Source organism: Silurus meridionalis, chromosome 12, assembly GCF_014805685.1.
Source record: "Silurus meridionalis isolate SWU-2019-XX chromosome 12, ASM1480568v1, whole genome shotgun sequence".
In the NCBI taxonomy this organism is placed as follows: domain Eukaryota; kingdom Metazoa; phylum Chordata; class Actinopteri; order Siluriformes; family Siluridae; genus Silurus; species Silurus meridionalis.
Window position 1 is genome coordinate 23,873,903 of NC_060895.1, and position 17,500 is coordinate 23,891,402.

Genomic DNA, 17,500 nt, shown 5'->3' on the forward strand with positions numbered 1-17,500 from the left:
TAATTTACATTTTAATTCATACATTAATTGCTTAATTTCAAGATAATGTAGAAATTATAGAGATATATATACCTCGTCCGTCAACCTGTCCATCACCACTGCAAACAGGAAATGGCTCAGAGCCGATCCTTGATGCACCTTGAACCAGTCTGTCGTTCCTACTTCACACTTCACTGCTGTCACACTGTCCTCATACATGTCCTGCACCACCCTCACATACTTCTCTGACACACCAGACGTCCTCATACAATACCACAACTCCTCTCCACCCTGTCATACGCTTTCTCTAAATCCACAAACACACAGTGCAACTCCTTCTGACCTTCTCTATACCCCATTTATCCGGGCTTGGGACCGGCACTAAGAGTGCACTGGCTTGTGCAACCCTAGTGACTGGGTTATTAAAAATGTAAATACACTGAAATTATAAAGGCAACAATTTTGTTTTTGCCATCATTTATTTCTATGCACACAAAAGGCCTATTTTTCTCAAATATTCACAAATCTGTCTAAATCTGTGTGTGAGCACTTCTCCTTTGCATGAGAGAATCATCCACCTCACAGGTGTGGCATATTAAGATACTGATTAGACAGCATGATTATTGCACATGTGTGCTTTAGGCTGGACACAATAAAAGGCCATGTGCAGTTTTACTGTATGGGGGGTCTGAAAACCAGTCAGTACCTGGTGTGACCACCATTTGCCCCACACAGTGCAAAACATCTTCTTCGCATAGAGTTGATCAGGTTGTTGATTGTGGCCTGTGGAATGTTGGTCCACTCAATGAAACTCCTCTTCAATGGCTGTGCGAAGGTGCTGGATATTGGCAGGAACTGGAACATGCTGTCATATACGCCGATCCAGAGCGTCCCAAACATGCTCAATGGGTGACATCTCTGGTGAGTATGCTGGCCATGCAAGAACTAGGATGTTTTCAACTTCCAAGAATTGTGAGCCTTGCAAAATATGGGCATTATCATGCTGCAACATGAGGTGATGGTCGTGGATGAATGGCACAAGGGGCCTCTGGATCTCATGGATGGATTCACAGATTTGTGAACAATATTTGAGAGAAATAGGCCTTTTGTGTACGTAGAAAAAGTCTTATATCTTTGAGTTTAGCTCATAAAAAATGGGGGCAAAAACAAAAGTGTTGCGTTTATAATTTTGTTCAGTGTATTTTGATTCTTACATGCGATCCTGCAAACTCACAACCAGGTGGCGCCTTATTCAATGCTGAATATAATAGAATTTTCCAAAAACAATTTTATTCACACATGCGATGCTCCAAGCTCACCACCAGGTGGCACCATCAACACACATTCCTTCACGTGTCACAATCTGTTTAAAAGGTTTAAAAGTTAAAATCTGACTCTGTTTTGACATTTTAACAGCGTACACACATTTCCAGTCACAGTATCAGTAAACAGTGCTAGCTTCTTGCTACTGTTATTGAAGCACAATCTTGTTAAACTTGCCCTCCAGCAGGACCCTGAACTCCAGTTTTTAGTCTGGGTGGTTTCATGGCCCTCGTGCTAGCATACTGTAGTCTCTGGGAAAACCTGCATCTTGGTCTGGTGAAGTAGTAAGAGATAAGAAATTGTCCCCTTGGAGCACAAGATAACACCCCACTGTCTGAATTCACATTCCAGCCATGAGAGAAATGTGACTCAACAAAGATAGGGATCAGCAAGTCTAGAGATGAATGATCTCAGGACATGAAACGCAGACACATTTTGTGCACTAAACCACATGCGTGATACCTTTAAGGTGCTGATTCTGGATCTTCAGACAATATAAAGACATCACAAAGTATGGCTTCTTGAAATTCTATGCATTCTATGCTTCTGTGCACCTCAGTTTTGTAAATCTGGAACTACATTAGTCCAGTCAGGGCCACACTGGGTGAGCTGACCTGAGACGGTACAGTGGATGGATCAAAGATGGAACCTAATGCCCCATATATAATATATATATATATATATATATACAGTAATATCATGGGTTGTGGGGAAGGTGGCAGCAGTGGTTAATAAATTGAACTTTGGATGAGGGGTTTTTGGGGTTCGAGCCCCATCCCTACCAGGCTGCCACTCTTGGGCCTTTGAGCAAGGCCCTTAACCCCCCATGAGTGCTCATTTGTGGTAATGGGGATAAAGTACTCCGCCATGGATTGGTGTGTGGCTAGCAACCCAACACCGTAACAAAACTGCTCCGGAAACGGCAAGTAAGCCATCAGGCCTTTGCTGCCCGATGTGCATCCTGGCATGAGAGAACTACAAAAATGACAAACATCATAGGTTGTATGTACAAGGAATTTATCATGGTGTGCTGGTGCTACAAAAATATATTAACTAGCAAAATTAAATAATGTAATAGATAAAAAGAAAAAGAAAAAGTAAGGCAGTGCAAAATATATATATATATATATATATATATATATATATATATATATATATATATATATATATATATATATATATATATATATATATATATATATATATATATATATATATATATATGTTGATATATATATATTAGTCCTTGTTGATTGCAGTAATGTGATTTAAATGAGATGACAGTGTGAGGTTTAAATTAATGTTAATGTTTTTGGAGGCAGATCAGAGATTTTGGTAGGTCCTTGGTATTGTTGCTGATGGACCACAAAAAGAGTCCATACCCCATCCAGATTTACATTAAATTGCTGTATTTGCCAGATGCCCTTATCCAGCACAACTAACACTCATTTCATTTATATTTCCCTGCAGTTGAGGGTTAAGGAGCTTGTTCTTGTTCAGAGGCCCAGCAGTGGCAGTTTGGTGTTCCTGGGATTTAAATTTACAACCTTCTAATTGGAAAACCCAACATGTTAAACACTGAGCTGCCCATAACTTTCCCCAGATTAGAAACAGAACCTGGCCCTGAACCATCCCTGGTAAGATGTCTGAAGATGAATATCTGGTGTCTGGCTCAGACCAAAAAGTTAACATCTTGAGATGAAGGATTGGAGTTGAGTACAATGAGATGAAAACATTTTTGGGAATTAAAATTTTCCTTACTATTGTTTTACTAGCACCAGTATACAACTGCTCAGGCATGACATTATGACAATATAACATTCTGAGTGGTGAAGTAAAGAACACTGATGATCTCTTCATCATGGCACCTGTTAGTGGGTGGAAATATTTATTAGGAAGCAGGTGAACATTTTGTCTTGAAAGTTGATGTTAGAAGCAGGAAAAATGGGCGTATGGATTTAAGTTTTTGACAAAGTGTGACGTCTAGACGTCTGGGTCAGAACATCTCCAAAATTACAGCTCTTGTGCGATGTTCCTGGTCTGCAGTGGTCAGAATCTATCAAAAGTGCTCCAAGGAAGGAACAGTGTTGAATCAGCGACAGGGTCGGTGGAGGCCGAGGCTCAGTGATGCACATGGGGAGTGAAGGCTGGTCCTCATGTTCTGATCCAACAGACGAGTTCCTGTAGCTCAAACTGCTAAAGGAGTTCATGCTGTTGATGATCTACGGCCCACGACTATTTTAGCAGCAAAATTGGGACCAACACAATATTAGGCAGGTGGTCATAAATGTTACGCCTGATTGTTGTGAGAACTCTTGATACTCTCCAAACAAGAAAATAAGAAATATATCATTATGAGGGCTAAAGTAAAATTTTGCAATAAAAGGAAGTAATTAAGGCTCTGGGTTACTGATCAGAAGGTTGTGGGGTTTAAGCCCTAAATATCACCACTCTAGGGCTCTTTAGCAAAGCCCTTAACACTATGTGCTTGTCATGCGGACACAGAGGCGAAGCCGAGGTTGCAGCAAACAAAGAAAACTTTATTGAACCAAAAAGCCAACACAGACCAAAAGAGGCGGAGGCGCTCTACTGTTAATCGTGTTATGTCTCTGACCCCAGTTTCACTGGAATATGGAAAGGAAGAATTTCACAGTGCTGTAATATGCATGTAACAAGTAAATGAATTTTGCATGGTGGGATACCACAAGGGTGTATGTTTGACATTGATGTTATATTTTTGATTTAGTGTTTTTACATCTGCAGATATAATTTGAATGCGGATTATATATTAAAGAAAGACATGGGACTTAAAGAAAATTATTTTACTTGGAGTTTATTTTTAAAATAAGAGAAAGAAAATGAACACAACACAGTTTTTTTGTTGTTTTTGTTTTACAGAAAACATGATTTTGAACACAATATAACAACTGACCTCATCTGTCATGCTTATGAAAACACATCAGTGCACAAGATGAGGCAGCGAAATGACAGATCTTGGTTTCATCTTCGGAGTGTTTGAGAGACACGAGCATTTAAACATTTGTGGAAAAATCCTTTGTTCTTTAAACATTAAAGATAAGTCAAAGAACCCACACAGTTGTCACAGAAGATTAGAATTGAAAAGGAGAGCTCAGGCGCAGTCATAACCATCAAATAAACACAGGTGGACATGGATGCTAACGTACTTAATATAAGTAGAGCATCTATTCTCGTGGCCGAATTTATAAAAGCCACATGGTCCGATTGATGGCAAACCTGCGGATAAAGTGATGATCTAATCTCACAAGTGGAATTCTTTTACCATTTCAGCACCAAAGTGTACTTTGAAAAATAAAATGTTGATTTTATGTAGTAAAAAAAAAACTTGCTAAATTGTGCTCCATCACGAGGTAACCATTAACCATACCATGAAACAAGTCAAATTATACACATTATCAATAACAAAAACAAATAAAAAACAAAAAGTCTACACGTATCAGCACTTTAAAACTACAATTCGTCTCTCATCTTGTCTCCCTTTGGTCTAACTAGTCTACCAATGTAGAGGATTGAGTTGGTCTGGTTGTCCTTCACCAGGAAGATGAATGGATGGTCAGCATAGAACAGCCTGGGGTTTCTGAGCTTTTCGGAACCAAAGATGCTGGCGTCGAATGGGTTACCCTCTGTGTCCCATTCCCAAGCAGACGCATGGAAGACATTTGAAAGGTAGAGATCTTTCTTGCCAGAGATGTTGGACAGATCTGCCTTGGACTTGTCCACTGCCTCTGTGAGACCAATTTCTCCAAGGTGTTTCTTAAAAAAAAAAGTAAAAAGGACTTAAAATAAATATCATATACAAGTCACTTGTTTTCATGTATTAGTGTAAGAATTTAGCATTACAACACTACCATCTGCACTCTACCATCCAGTGACATCCCATTTCCATCCAACTAGCCTAATACAATCCCATCATGCCTACCTGCAGATCATGACTGACTTCGACGCTGACTTTAGGCAGAGAAACCGCCACTGCAGTTTCCTGCAACTTGCCCATCCAGGTGTTTAGCTGATCCCTTGTCAGGAGCTTCTCCAGCCTCTCCAAGGGCTCAACATGGTAGGGCATGATGAAAATCACACTGGATTTCTTGTGTGCCAGTGGCATGTTAAGCACAAAAAGTTTGTTCTCTTTGTCCTCATAGAAGCCATAAAGACCTGTGAATATCAGTTCAGTTAATCATTATTTATTTCCCGAAGGCATACAAATTTATCACATAAGTCACACAGTACAAACACCCAATTTCAAAGGGTATTTACCTTAAATGTAAAAACTGAGGCGATAAATGAACGTCTAAAGCGATTTGTTAGAATAATAAGAGTTCTATACTGAATGCCAGAAGCGAGAAGTTGAAACTCATAATGCACTTTATGGGAATCATCTAACAAAATGCTCCGGCTTCACCCCAAACATGTCTATGACATAACTGGGCCATAATAATGTCTATTTTTCACATTTCAGATCAATTCAACTAACACAGCAATGAAAAGATAACAGCGACCCAATGAAGGAGCTGTAGATTGGGCACATCAATGTTTTATTTGCATTCTAGCCAAGACAGAATCCATTCAATACTCTCAGTACCCACTATATTAATGCATGTTTGCTTATACAGAATAGGTTACCTCCTAAATGCAAAAATTAAGGATAAGTGTTATATAATCGTACCTGTGCGATGCATCATTTGGACGGATACGGTGAAGGAGCGGGACACAAGGAATCCACGGTTGTCAACCATCTTATGGTGGAACTTTTCATCCCAGTGAGCTGTGGAGGCACAAATTATTTTAGAAACCACAGCAATATATTGTTTTCTAGAGGGCACACCCGAGCTAGAAACGATTACTTACGTTTGAAGAACATGGCATTGATGATCATAGCACCATCTGTGTTCTTCACATCCTTAGTGATTTCTGGGAGCTTGCCATCAGTAGACTTGGCAGCCCACTCGTTGATGGAGTTGATAGCGCTTCTCTTGTCGCGGAAGTTGATCTTGGAGTGATCATACTTGTAGTGTTTCTTGCTGCTCTTCACAAAGTCATCAGCAAAGCTGACAGAACTAGGGCCATACAGCTTATTGTTGATCTTCCAGGTGACATTGCGGGCCACTGGATCACTGACCTCACTCAGGAGTTCAGACAATCCCGTATGCAGATGCTCATCTTTCAGGGCGTCAGCCTTAAGGACGCTCTTGACCTGCGATGCTGTGGAGGATTTTCCCCCAAGAGCAACTAAACCCAGAGAGGACGCAACCACCACAGGGGAAATCAGGATGTTGTCAAGATCCTTCTCTTTGGCTAAGGTCTGATACAGGTTAAAAGCTAGATGGCTGCTAGTGTCGGCCAGGGAAGTCGCATGGCTGCTTAGTTTCTTTTCCTCGGCTGAAGAAGCGAAGGCCAAAAGGCACAGAGTAATGAGGTTGGTCACCCACATTCTTGCTTTTGGATTGGGCAAGTTTGAGAAGCTGAGGGAATAAAAAGGTACAATTAAGGACCATTAGTAGTTGTTACTTGTTGTAAAAACGGAATATATGATATATGTATTGGGTATATACATGTGCCTGAATTCCTGTTGTGTAACTATAAGCTCCATCTGTGATTTTTACAAGTACGTTTAGTTTAAAGATTTGGTTGCTTTGTAACTAAAGCATCCATGTTGTAAAAGGATCAGCAACAGTCCGAACAGCAATGCAAAATGCAAGTCTTTTGTTATTTAACAGGTCCCATTTTCCTGTCAGGAAACTGTGTCAAATCATTCTAGCAGACTTAAGACTGCTAATCTGCTTTGAAGTCGTTAGCGGTGTGACCCAAGCTGCACTAGAGTACAAAAGGAATCACAAGCACAGCCTGGGGCTACATCTATACACAGACTTTTTTTCAGTTTTCATTAATCTCAATGTTTTTGTATGTTGCTTTTCGTCTTTCATCGACTGGAATACCTTGAAAGGTTTTCATAGTGTTGTCAAAGATTTCGATTTTCATTCTGAAAGACAAGAGGTGCATTTTTGTAATCTACACAACAAAGAGTGGTACAGATATTGTTGATTCATCAGAACAGACTGTGTTAAAATCAAATCAGACGTTTATTTCCGATAGCGGTTTAGTTCAGAGTTCTGAAAAAAAAAAAACTTTTGCTCCATGCAAACTTGTATGCCAACTTGGCACTTCATGCACACACACAGGAAAAGGACACGTAGGCGTCTCCTATTGGCTAGAGAATCTCAGAAAGAGATGAAAAAAAACCCCTTCTGACCAATCAGAGGTGCCATGGTGGAACAGTAAGAGGATTCCAGAGGAAGAGCTGTGATTTTAATGGGGAACACAGAACCACTCCCTTCTGGTTTCCATCAAATCGAATTGAAATCTTAACACAAATCAGACTACTTTTGCATTTTGGGTCTGATTTTTTTTTTTTCCTTCAATGTTTAAGCCATTTTGTCATTAATACAATTTCATAGGTTTCAATTCATTTTGTGGTTTGTAAGCACTTTCAAAGTAACAAAATGTTTCCCATCTCATTTAGCCTACAAAAAACTTTCAAACTTTGCAGTAAAAGCAATAACAATGTTCCCTCTGTAAGTGCAGGCATCTCCACACCCTTTTTATCTGCTATGCATTATTTAGTGTTTTTAGAGAAAAAATTTACACAATCTTGAATGCATTCAGATCTAAAGCAAGCCAAAGGAAAGCACGTCTTTTTTTTGTGTAGGTTCATCAACAAAAGTATAGTAAAGACTCCAAATTCCTACCTCGCACAGCTGTTTTGATGAGCTGATCTTCTGGTCTTCTGGTCTTCTGATCTCGTCCTGGATGTGGTGCAGACTAACGGTTTCTCGCGGACTATATACTGCCGGGAAGAAAGTTCTGGAAGTTGGAGTGGGAATATTCAAATGAGGATGTCTGGATTTTCCATGGAAACCTGAGGAAGAGACCTCCCACTGGATCGAGTGACCAGAGGTTTGGAAGTAAGGCTCTTTTCTGCAAGGTCCTAGAACCTTTGTTAAAAGGTTGTTTTTGAAAAGGATTTTGATGAGAATTTGCAATAGATGGTATCAGGATGCATCATATGTGGCCTCAAGATGTGTAAAAACACCATGAGATGTTGTGTAATGCAAAAAAAAAAAAAAACTGAACTGAACTGAACTGATGATCTGCAGGTTGATGGGGGTTTTGGAGGAGATCTAGAACCAAAAGAACCTATGTAGCCAAAATGTTTTACTGCGAATTGTATATATATTAAAAGTATTTATGAGATTTGAGGTTTCCTATGCAATTCTGGATGTTTCTTTTACATGCTCAGGCTTGTAACCCCACCCCCGAGTGCAGACTGCCACGTCTGCAGGCCGCCTGCCGGCTCTCACATCCATCTGGTGGGGGTGCAGCAAAAACAACTATCAACTCCATAGCTGCCTTTTAATTTCTAGCATTTTTAGCACTATAATGTTGCCTTCTGCTCTTTTCTTTCTGACCTTTCGATCCATTTTGAATGTTCTGGTGCATAAGGAACTGGATATATTCCTTCAGGCAGCAGTTTTGTATATGTAAGAAATACAGGAAAGTTAAACAGGAAGCCATGTGTTTAAATCGTTTGCTTTTTTCCACCCCCCAATGGAAGACGTGTAGGACGTGGTACAAAAGTTTGTGCACCCTAAAAAGAACAAGACGACGCCAAAATAGTTATATTGCAATATATTTGTTTTCACAAATGGGACAAGTTGCTAAAGAATGACGTTGCGTAGATTAGGGAATGTATTGTTTTATATTCTCCTTGATCATTACTTCGATCTTTTTTTTGTTTCCCCAGCTGTAAAATACATCCTTTTCAGGTACTTGTACCAACTATAAATCTGCCTCGTCACGTCTTCAGCTCAGATCTGGAGACGAAGAGGCTCATGCATATGATTCCTTCATTTTTATCCTAATTTTGGTTCTCATTTCTTTATTTCGTGTCCATTTAGCAATCCAAACCAATCATTTCTGTGCTGTCTGTGTATGATACTCATTTACATTCTATCTTCTGATAGATTCTCCAATGAGATGTTTTTTTCTCAGCATTGGTGCAACACATTGGATTTTAACACACAAGTGTAAAATCCTGCAGTAAGATGACTTTTGTTGACCTGCCTGAGCTTCACACAAACACATCAACCCCAGCACACTTTTGGCGAGATTCCCCCCCCACCAACCCCAACCCCCTCTCAGAGGACATGCCTCACAGCTGAAGCTACCATGTGTAAGTGCTCGGAGTGTGATGGTGTGGGGGTCAGATGGCAGAGAAAGTTGTGGAAACATGCATGGAGTAGGAATGTAAGAAACTTCTCTTAAGATTTCATCAGTTTAACCACACCTACTGCTGAATATACAGCCTGGGGAATAGAAAATAACCTGAATGTGCAGATAATTATACACAGCTGATGGCACAAGGCCTTCTTTCTTTCTTTCTTTCTTTCTTTCTTTCTTTCTTTCTTTCTTTCTTTCTTTCTTTCTTTCTTTCTTTCTTTCTTTCTTTCTTTCTTTCTTTCTTTCTTTCTTTCTTTTATGACTCTTTTGTTGTGGTGATCTATTTTGTATTTATTTAATTGTTTCATTATTTAGTTCGTTTGCTTGTATGTTTTTCTTTTTTATTTAAATAATATTATTATAATAAATGATATATATGCTTTGATATTATGTTAAAAATTCAGCTTTTCTTTGTCATTTCATTTAATTCACTTTATATTATTATTATTATTATTATTATTATTATTATTATTATTATTATTATTATTATTAACATGGTTTAGAGAATACCATAATAGTTTTTCTATAGATTATTTTTCTTTTCTTTCTTTCTTTCTGTCTTTCTTTTTATGTTGTTTGAGACACACACAAAAGATCGATAGATAGATAGATAGATAGATAGATAGATAGATAGATAGATAGATAGATAGATAGATAGATAGATAGATAGATAGATAGATAGATAGATAGATAGAAAGAACCCTTTTCCATACTTTACATAGATACATTATACTGTATGTGTTGTGAATAACACACACACACACACACACACACACACACACACACACACACACACACACACACTACTGATTCTGTTGGAGTAAAGGCTGTTGGGAACACACACAGTATTGCTACTAATTCTGTTGAATTACTGCCTGCAAACATCATCAGGTTGATGTTAAGGCCCAGTATTTCACCAGTGTTTAATATTTCAGTGTTTGTGTGTGTGTGGAAAGTGTATAAACTGTATTGAGGTCTATAGAGAGAATAACAGACTTCATTCAGCTGGGGGTGAGCTGTGTGCATAGAGGGGCTGCACGCAGCATGATGCAAGACTCGAGCAATGTTACGCTGGTGAATATGCTGACGTAACTTTCTGCTGAGTTGCATTTTATTGGGGGAGGCACTTTATAAAACATTATGTGTTTACCAGGAAAACATGGCCTGTTGGATTGAATGCACATCTGTATAATTTATTTGTCAGGAATTCTGCTTATACATGCACTTTGTATTTGTAGTAGAAGAATTGTCAATTAAATGGTGTTGTGGTGGGAAGTGTGTTACGATGATCATCCTGAATGTTGTTTATTTTTTTATTTGTCAATAAGTCACTAATTTATGGTCATAAGCTACTTCCTGTTTTTTATGATCTACCTTTACAGCAGCTGTAAATGGCCAGTGGTGGACAGTAATGAAATATATGTAATTTTAGTATCTATCTATCCATCCATCCATCCATCCATCCATCCATCCATCCATCCATGATCATTTTCTGTATAAGTTCCTATAAATGTGATTACTTACACACAAACATATACATATATAGAAGAAGTTTGTGGACACCTGACCATAAGATGTGGTATGAGTTTATTGAACATCCCATTCCACATTTTTTCTTGTTGTTATAATATCCTTCACTCTTCTGAGATGTTCCACAAGAGTTTGTGGTACTGTTAGGTGAGGAGGTGAGGAGGCCTGGAGTGCAGTCAGTGTTCACATTCATCCCAAAGGTGTTCAGTAAGATTGAGGTCAGAGCAGGAGATCTTCCACTCCAATTTATGTAAAGTTAATCCTCCTTTGTGCACATGAACAATGCTGGATATACAATTGTGTGTCTCCAACTTTGTGGTAACACTTTGGGATAAAACATCAAAGAGCTTAAAAAGTCGTGTCCTAATAATTTTGGCCATATATTATGACTTTTTTTTGTTGTTGCATGTTTTATCATGGACTGCACTGCCCTCTAGTGGTGGAAGGCAATTTTACTGTCAGAAAACTTGTTTATTATTCAAATCATCATTAGGTGGCAGCATTTTAACACAAATTTGTGAGACATCAGTACGGACCTGTTTCTTGATATAGGTAAGTTTTTTAGACTTGTATCCAAAATGATGTGATGTCCAAAATCAAAAGAGTTGCATAGAAATACATTTCTTGGTCATACTAAAATGGTGGTTTTTCTGTTTCTGTTTCACAGTCGTAGCCGTGAAGTCTATCACAATAAGTCTTATAGTTTTAGGTTACACACCGTGTAGCCATGATTTTGATATCTTATAGTGACAACATAATTGTAGCCATGAGATACTTATGGACAAGTTTGTGACTTTGAAATGTTAATTTGCTTGTGGCTCCAATATAAAAACCTGCAGCCCCAATATATTACTATTAAACACTATTTCACCTCATCAACCAATCGATCCAGCTGTGGTGTGATATTAAAATAGATTTGATTCAACTTTGTATGTGCAAAATACATGTACACAGCCAATGAAATGCAGTTATTATCTAACCAGAAGTACATAAGTTCCCTATTTATGATAATAAATACTAATATATTAAACAAGGGTATGGGTCCATATGTACAAGGGTGAGAGTGATTAAAGTACAAAAGGTCCAGCAGGTAAATAAATATGGTATCTATAATAATATACAGAATAACTGTGCAAGATTGTGCAGAGGATAAGACAGGTCTTGAAGATAACATGGTCAAACAACATGATTGACAAGGCAGTCATGCAATGTTGTGTTTTCTAACACATTATTAATAGAAATTGTCCCAAATCAGCTGCACAAAAATAAATCTATTATTAAAAAATCAAGCTTCATTTCATAAACGAATCCCTGTAGGTTTATTCTTGATGAGCGAGCCAGTGGAGACAGTGGCAGGGAAAAACTCCATGAGACTCCCTGAGAAATCTTGAGAGGAACCAGACTCAAAGGTAACATCCTCAATACTAAATGTCCATTCGTTACAGTTCCATCGCTGTTTATCGGTAATCAGATGTTCACTGATGGCCACTTGAGTGCAAAACAGCAAACCCCTTCATAGTAACCTCATGGATCTTCAGGCTGTTCGTGTGGAGAACGTCCGCAGCTTTAGTTGTTTCGAATTGAAGAGAACTCCATCCAGATGTTGGGGCATCAGATCGGATGAAGAAGGTAATAGGAACAGAACTTCTGGTACCTCAGTCTCTGCCACTTAACATGGATCATTAGGAAAGAAACATGGATTATTACTATTATTACATAATAGTAAGAACACTGTGAAGTGTGATTAGTGTGAAAGTAGGATTCCAGAAATGACCTTCAGATCCAAAGTCCAATGCCTTAACCACTAAGCCACCAACTTTATTCCTGCGCTTTAGTTCTAGAAAGGTAGGTGGTAGCTCAGTGGATAAGATGTTGGACTTCTGATTGGAAGGTCATGGGTTCAGATCCCACCACCACCCTCAAGCAAGGCAATTAACTCTCAATTGCTCAGCTGTGTGAATTCGATAAACCGTAAGTCGCTCTGGATAAGAGCGTCTGACAAATGCCATAAACGTAGAGAAGTGAATATGGAGCTTAGACTGAAATCTTATGTTATTGTAAAATATACAGAATTGTGTCCTTCGCAAAAACCTTTTGATCTTTATAGGAGAAGACTCACAGCTCTATTGGCAAAAGGAGGTAGTACAGCAAAGAGGTGCCAATAATTATGGAAAAACTGATATCCATAAGGATTTTTGTGAATTCAAGCAATGGCTACAACACACACGCTTTATCAGACTTTCTCCTTCTGTCAGAAAAAAGGTTAGGAGGACGATAAGATTTCTGGGTAAATGTATTTGTACCCAGCTTGATAGACGAAGGCCCACTGTTTTTATTTAAATGTCATGTAACCCAAATATTCCACCCTCACATCCTACTGTTCCCTCCTGCTGTTCCTAATTATACAGGAGGGAAGTTCACGCTTGACAACAGCTGGGCTTTAGCTAGTGGGTCCTCTTTATCACAGCAAGATCTGAAATGTCAGAGAACATGTGGTTAAAAACAATGATACAGGTGTTCAGGGTGTACAATCTCTCTGTATCGAGACAATATAATTACGTGCTTCTCAACTCGTGGCTTTGAAAGTCTAAGGGGTGGAGCGCTGATGACCCTGATCCTAACCCCTAAACCCTCAGGTATTATAACTAAACCCTCATTCCTTTTTAGATCACAAACACCAGGCAGTTTAACAGTCGTGTGTAGACCTGGGTGTAGTGGATCAGTGACTGGCTGTGCATTTCACACCTAGACCTCTTAATTGGTTTCCTGCCCGCATCAATATTAACCTCATAACCCCTGGTTTTCTGTGCGTTTTTGTGCATGACGGTTTTCCTGTGGACTCGAAATGAAGTCAAAATGTATGTTTTTTGTGTGAATTGTACTGGAAAATAAACGCAAAAGTATAAATGTTTCACGGAAAAGTTTAACAACTGTTTTAATCTGATTTTTCAATGTCTAGATTTTCTTGAAAAGTCTGTCGTTTCTCTTTAAAAATCTCCTTGTATCTCCGACCAAATCGATTTCTTCTCCTCCGTCAGCTGTTGTGGAATAAATATTAAAGTTCACATGAATATATTTCCGCTTGTTGTTACAGATGCAATCTGCGAGCTCTGATTAGCACAATCTCCAACCATCCAATCAAGGGTGTGGAAATGCAGACGTGATTGGACGTGATTGGACGATTGTAGCTACCAAGGGTCCACAGTGTTTATTTCTGAAGGCTCATGGCAGTTGACTGTGATGTCACTGGGGAAATGTGGTCAGATAGAAAATAACATTACACTGTTTATGGACAAAAATATATTAAAACATAAATTAGTGATTCTGAGTTTAGGACAGCAGAAAGATTCTTTGCGGGAACTGATGGCTCACCATTTATTACATTTATATTCAGAGGAATGCATCATTAGAAGGAAATGCATACACCAATCAACCAATCAATCAGCCAATCAATCAATCAACCAATCAATATATTTAATATTGATTGATCATTTGATGCATTTCTTCAATTAAACAAACTTACATGAAACACACTGTGGTTAAAAAAATTTATTAAATATATGAATTATAAAAAAAAGTACAATAGTACAAATCAGTAAAGAAATGAATGAACGAATAAAAACTAAAATGAAATAAATATAAATGTCAAACTGCTTAGTAAAAAAGCATTAAACTCTGAGCACACTGTTTTAAAGCTGTTTGTTTAATGCTTGATTGGATGGTGTGGATCATAAAAGATCTGAATGACCTCCAGAACTTCATTGCGCTTCTCCTCAGGGCTCCTGCTTACTGACGCTCCGTCACCAGAGAGCACAATCGGACAAACGAGATCTGAAACCACGCCCACTACCGACACAACGAGCATTCCTATTGGAGCGCATCATCTTTAATCCCTGCCCAGTTAACCAGACCCCGCCCATGATCTACTACCTCGGGTTACTATGGATGTTGAGAAGCTCCGGTGCGCTCACACGCACAGAATCTGCCGAAAGCGCAGGAGGCGCACGGGAAGTGCTTCTGCAGCCGTGAAGATCGGAGCAGATCTCCGGATTATTCGCCGTGCTTTTCTTTTCTCTTCTCATTCTCGGATCCCAGTTATTTCCAGTCTGTTAGGCTTTAAAGAGCCAGTATAGAGCTTCTATTTGTGGTGGAAAGAGTGGTGTGAGGAGGAAAGCGCACGGTTCTTCACCTGGCTGAAGAGCACAGGAGTGTGAAGGAAAAGGTGAGGACATCAGTTATATTCATAATTTATCTGTCCTATCATATACTATTAAACATACACCAGATCCTCCTGCATGATACTCAGAAACTGTATTATTAGAATACAGTATCTTTTATTATTATTATTAATAATATTTTTTTGAAAAGGAGATCTTGTGAATGGTCCTACTTTCCCCAAACCCACTGAAAACCCTTCAGATAGTTGCTCCATCCCAGATCACCCTCTCATCCTACCCCCTTATATACCTTTACTGTAGGACATGAAGTGTGACTTGACTTGACTCTGCTTCCATAGAAAGCTATTTGTAGTCTCCTTCAAACTCCTCCCTCAAAGCCATGAAATCAATCGACCAATCGATCGTTATTTATACAACACCTATAGAACATCTACCAGGTAGAACCGAGGTGCTGAACAAAGTGTTCAAGAGGTCAAAGTAGTGATACAATTTGAATGAACATAAAAGTAGTAAAATATACAATATCATAAAAAAGAAGTAAATCGTAAGAACTTAAAACAGAAGAGAAATAAAATAAGCATTAAAACACAACAACGTTAAGAAGCAGACATCTGAGCACACCCTCTACTACACAACAAAGGCTTTGGTGAATTAGTGGCTCTTTAGTTTCGCTTTAGAAGTAGAGAATTCCCTTCAGAGGTGAGATCAGGAGAAAGGCAATTCCAAAGCGTAGGAGGCGCTACCGAGAAGGCGTGGTCACCCTAAAATTGATATCTTGTTCTAGGCGCTTCAAGCATGAAATATGCTTCTATGGAAATATTGGAGGTGCTGATTGGATAGCGAGTGCTTCCGAGATCACGTGACACGCCGATGCCAAGGAGGAACCCAACGTAGAACTTAATTACATAGTCCCAGGATGCAATGCAGCTTGGTTATGGAGTTAGATGATGTATGAGATGAGTGTGATGGGTTGATGGCGGTTTTGGCATGGATGCTGAAATATTTGAAGAACCGATCAAGTGCTTGACAAAAGATTAAAGCGTCGCTGCATTACTGTTTTAATGCGCCAACACTGAGTTTCTACTGTACTCTATAAGCCTTACCTTCTTTGTTGTTACACCAACATAAAGGTCATACTGTATGTATTTACTTACTGACTGGTGATGATTTATTGCTGTCCATTTGTTTTTCTTGGCCATCTGAATGGAGCATGAATGGAAAGGGGCCACAAAACAATCCCCCTCACTTCAGGTAGAAGGTGGGATTATTCTTACCAATTAGATCACCATAGTGCAACTCTTTAGAAGTGCTTCAAGAAGCCAAGGTTCGTAGTTTAAATGAACGGCAAAAGACATTCAGGTGTCCCAATATTTTTCTCCAAATAGTCTACGTGACCTCACAAAGCACCAAGGGGTTCTAAATAAAAATCTGGCAACCTCTGACAAAGAATACAACTCATCATAATTGAATCTTCTAAAAATGTGCTTCCAAATAAAAAAAATCTAAATGTTAAATCATGCTCTTATCATGTCCATCCGAATCCCTGGACCCTTACTTGAGTAGTGTAAGAGAAGAAGATTGCACAGGAGGTGTGGTGAGGAGGCAGAGGGTTTTGGTATTGAGGTATAGTCTCGAATTGCTTGCTCTGTATTCTTTAATCTCATCATGTGTTATAGAAGACTGAGTGCTTGTACATTAGGTTGACAATGGGGAGGGAGGGGTGTTAGTGCACATGATAAACTATCCAATAAGCACCAAATGGACACTATGGATGTTCTACCACACCAAGGCTTGGACATTTTTGTTCTTGGGCTTCATTAAATGCATACTGAATCATATTTTCAAGTTGGTTTTCTTGATATGGTTGTGTAATGAGTATGGGTAAAGACGAGAACATTTTATAGCTTTATGTAACGTTTCACAACCTTCAGATTGGAATTCCAGATCGAGCTAAATATTCATAAAAAGCAAGGTTGACAATAATTTAATGGGAGGAGTTAAATTTGTCCAGGTTGTAAATAGACTTACTCAAATGCTTAATACGTCCAGCTATAAGGTTTTTTGTACGTGTAGTGCACTCAGGATCTCGATACAGATTTTCAGACTCCAACCCTGAACATTAGGTTCCTTATTATGTTGCTGTAAATCATTATTACACATGGTGACCAAGAGAGAGC

The 17,500-nt window shown here is 38.8% G+C and overlaps 2 protein-coding genes and 1 long non-coding RNA gene across 7 annotated transcripts in view; 1 reads left to right on the plus strand and 2 right to left on the minus strand.

Annotated features, from left to right (window-relative positions):
* LOC124394078 overlaps positions 1-134 on the minus strand; it is a 622-nt gene extending 488 nt beyond the window's left edge. Inside the window, exon 1 of the long non-coding RNA XR_006927424.1 lies at positions 73-134. This is a non-coding gene — a long non-coding RNA (uncharacterized LOC124394078). The remainder of the gene's footprint in view (positions 1-72) is intronic.
* A 4,058-nt stretch (positions 135-4,192) lies between these two features.
* On the minus strand, positions 4,193-8,229 carry serpinh1b (serpin peptidase inhibitor, clade H (heat shock protein 47), member 1b). 2 transcript variants are annotated; one of them, XM_046863584.1, is made up of 6 exons: positions 8,085-8,229; positions 7,275-7,318; positions 6,187-6,800; positions 6,005-6,103; positions 5,261-5,493; positions 4,193-5,094 (listed from the first exon to the last, which is right to left on the minus strand). In XM_046863584.1, the coding sequence occupies exons 3-6, from the start codon at positions 6,767-6,769 to the stop codon at positions 4,792-4,794; spliced, it is 1,218 nt and encodes a 405-aa protein (XP_046719540.1). In that variant the 5' UTR covers positions 6,770-6,800; positions 7,275-7,318; positions 8,085-8,229; the 3' UTR covers positions 4,193-4,791. The 2 variants fall into 2 exon arrangements, with proteins under 2 accessions (XP_046719540.1, XP_046719541.1); XM_046863585.1 differs by lacking the exon at positions 7,275-7,318 and having other exon boundaries at positions 8,085-8,214.
* A 6,864-nt stretch (positions 8,230-15,093) lies between these two features.
* The window catches only part of gdpd5b (glycerophosphodiester phosphodiesterase domain containing 5b), a 56,970-nt gene continuing 54,563 nt past the window's right edge, over positions 15,094-17,500 (plus strand). For 3 of the 4 annotated variants that reach the window (XR_006927465.1, XR_006927466.1, XM_046862386.1), the window contains exon 1: positions 15,094-15,367. The gene's annotated coding sequence lies outside the window, so the exon portion shown is untranslated. The remainder of the gene's footprint in view (positions 15,368-17,500) is intronic. The other variant, XM_046862385.1, reaches the window with a different exon arrangement.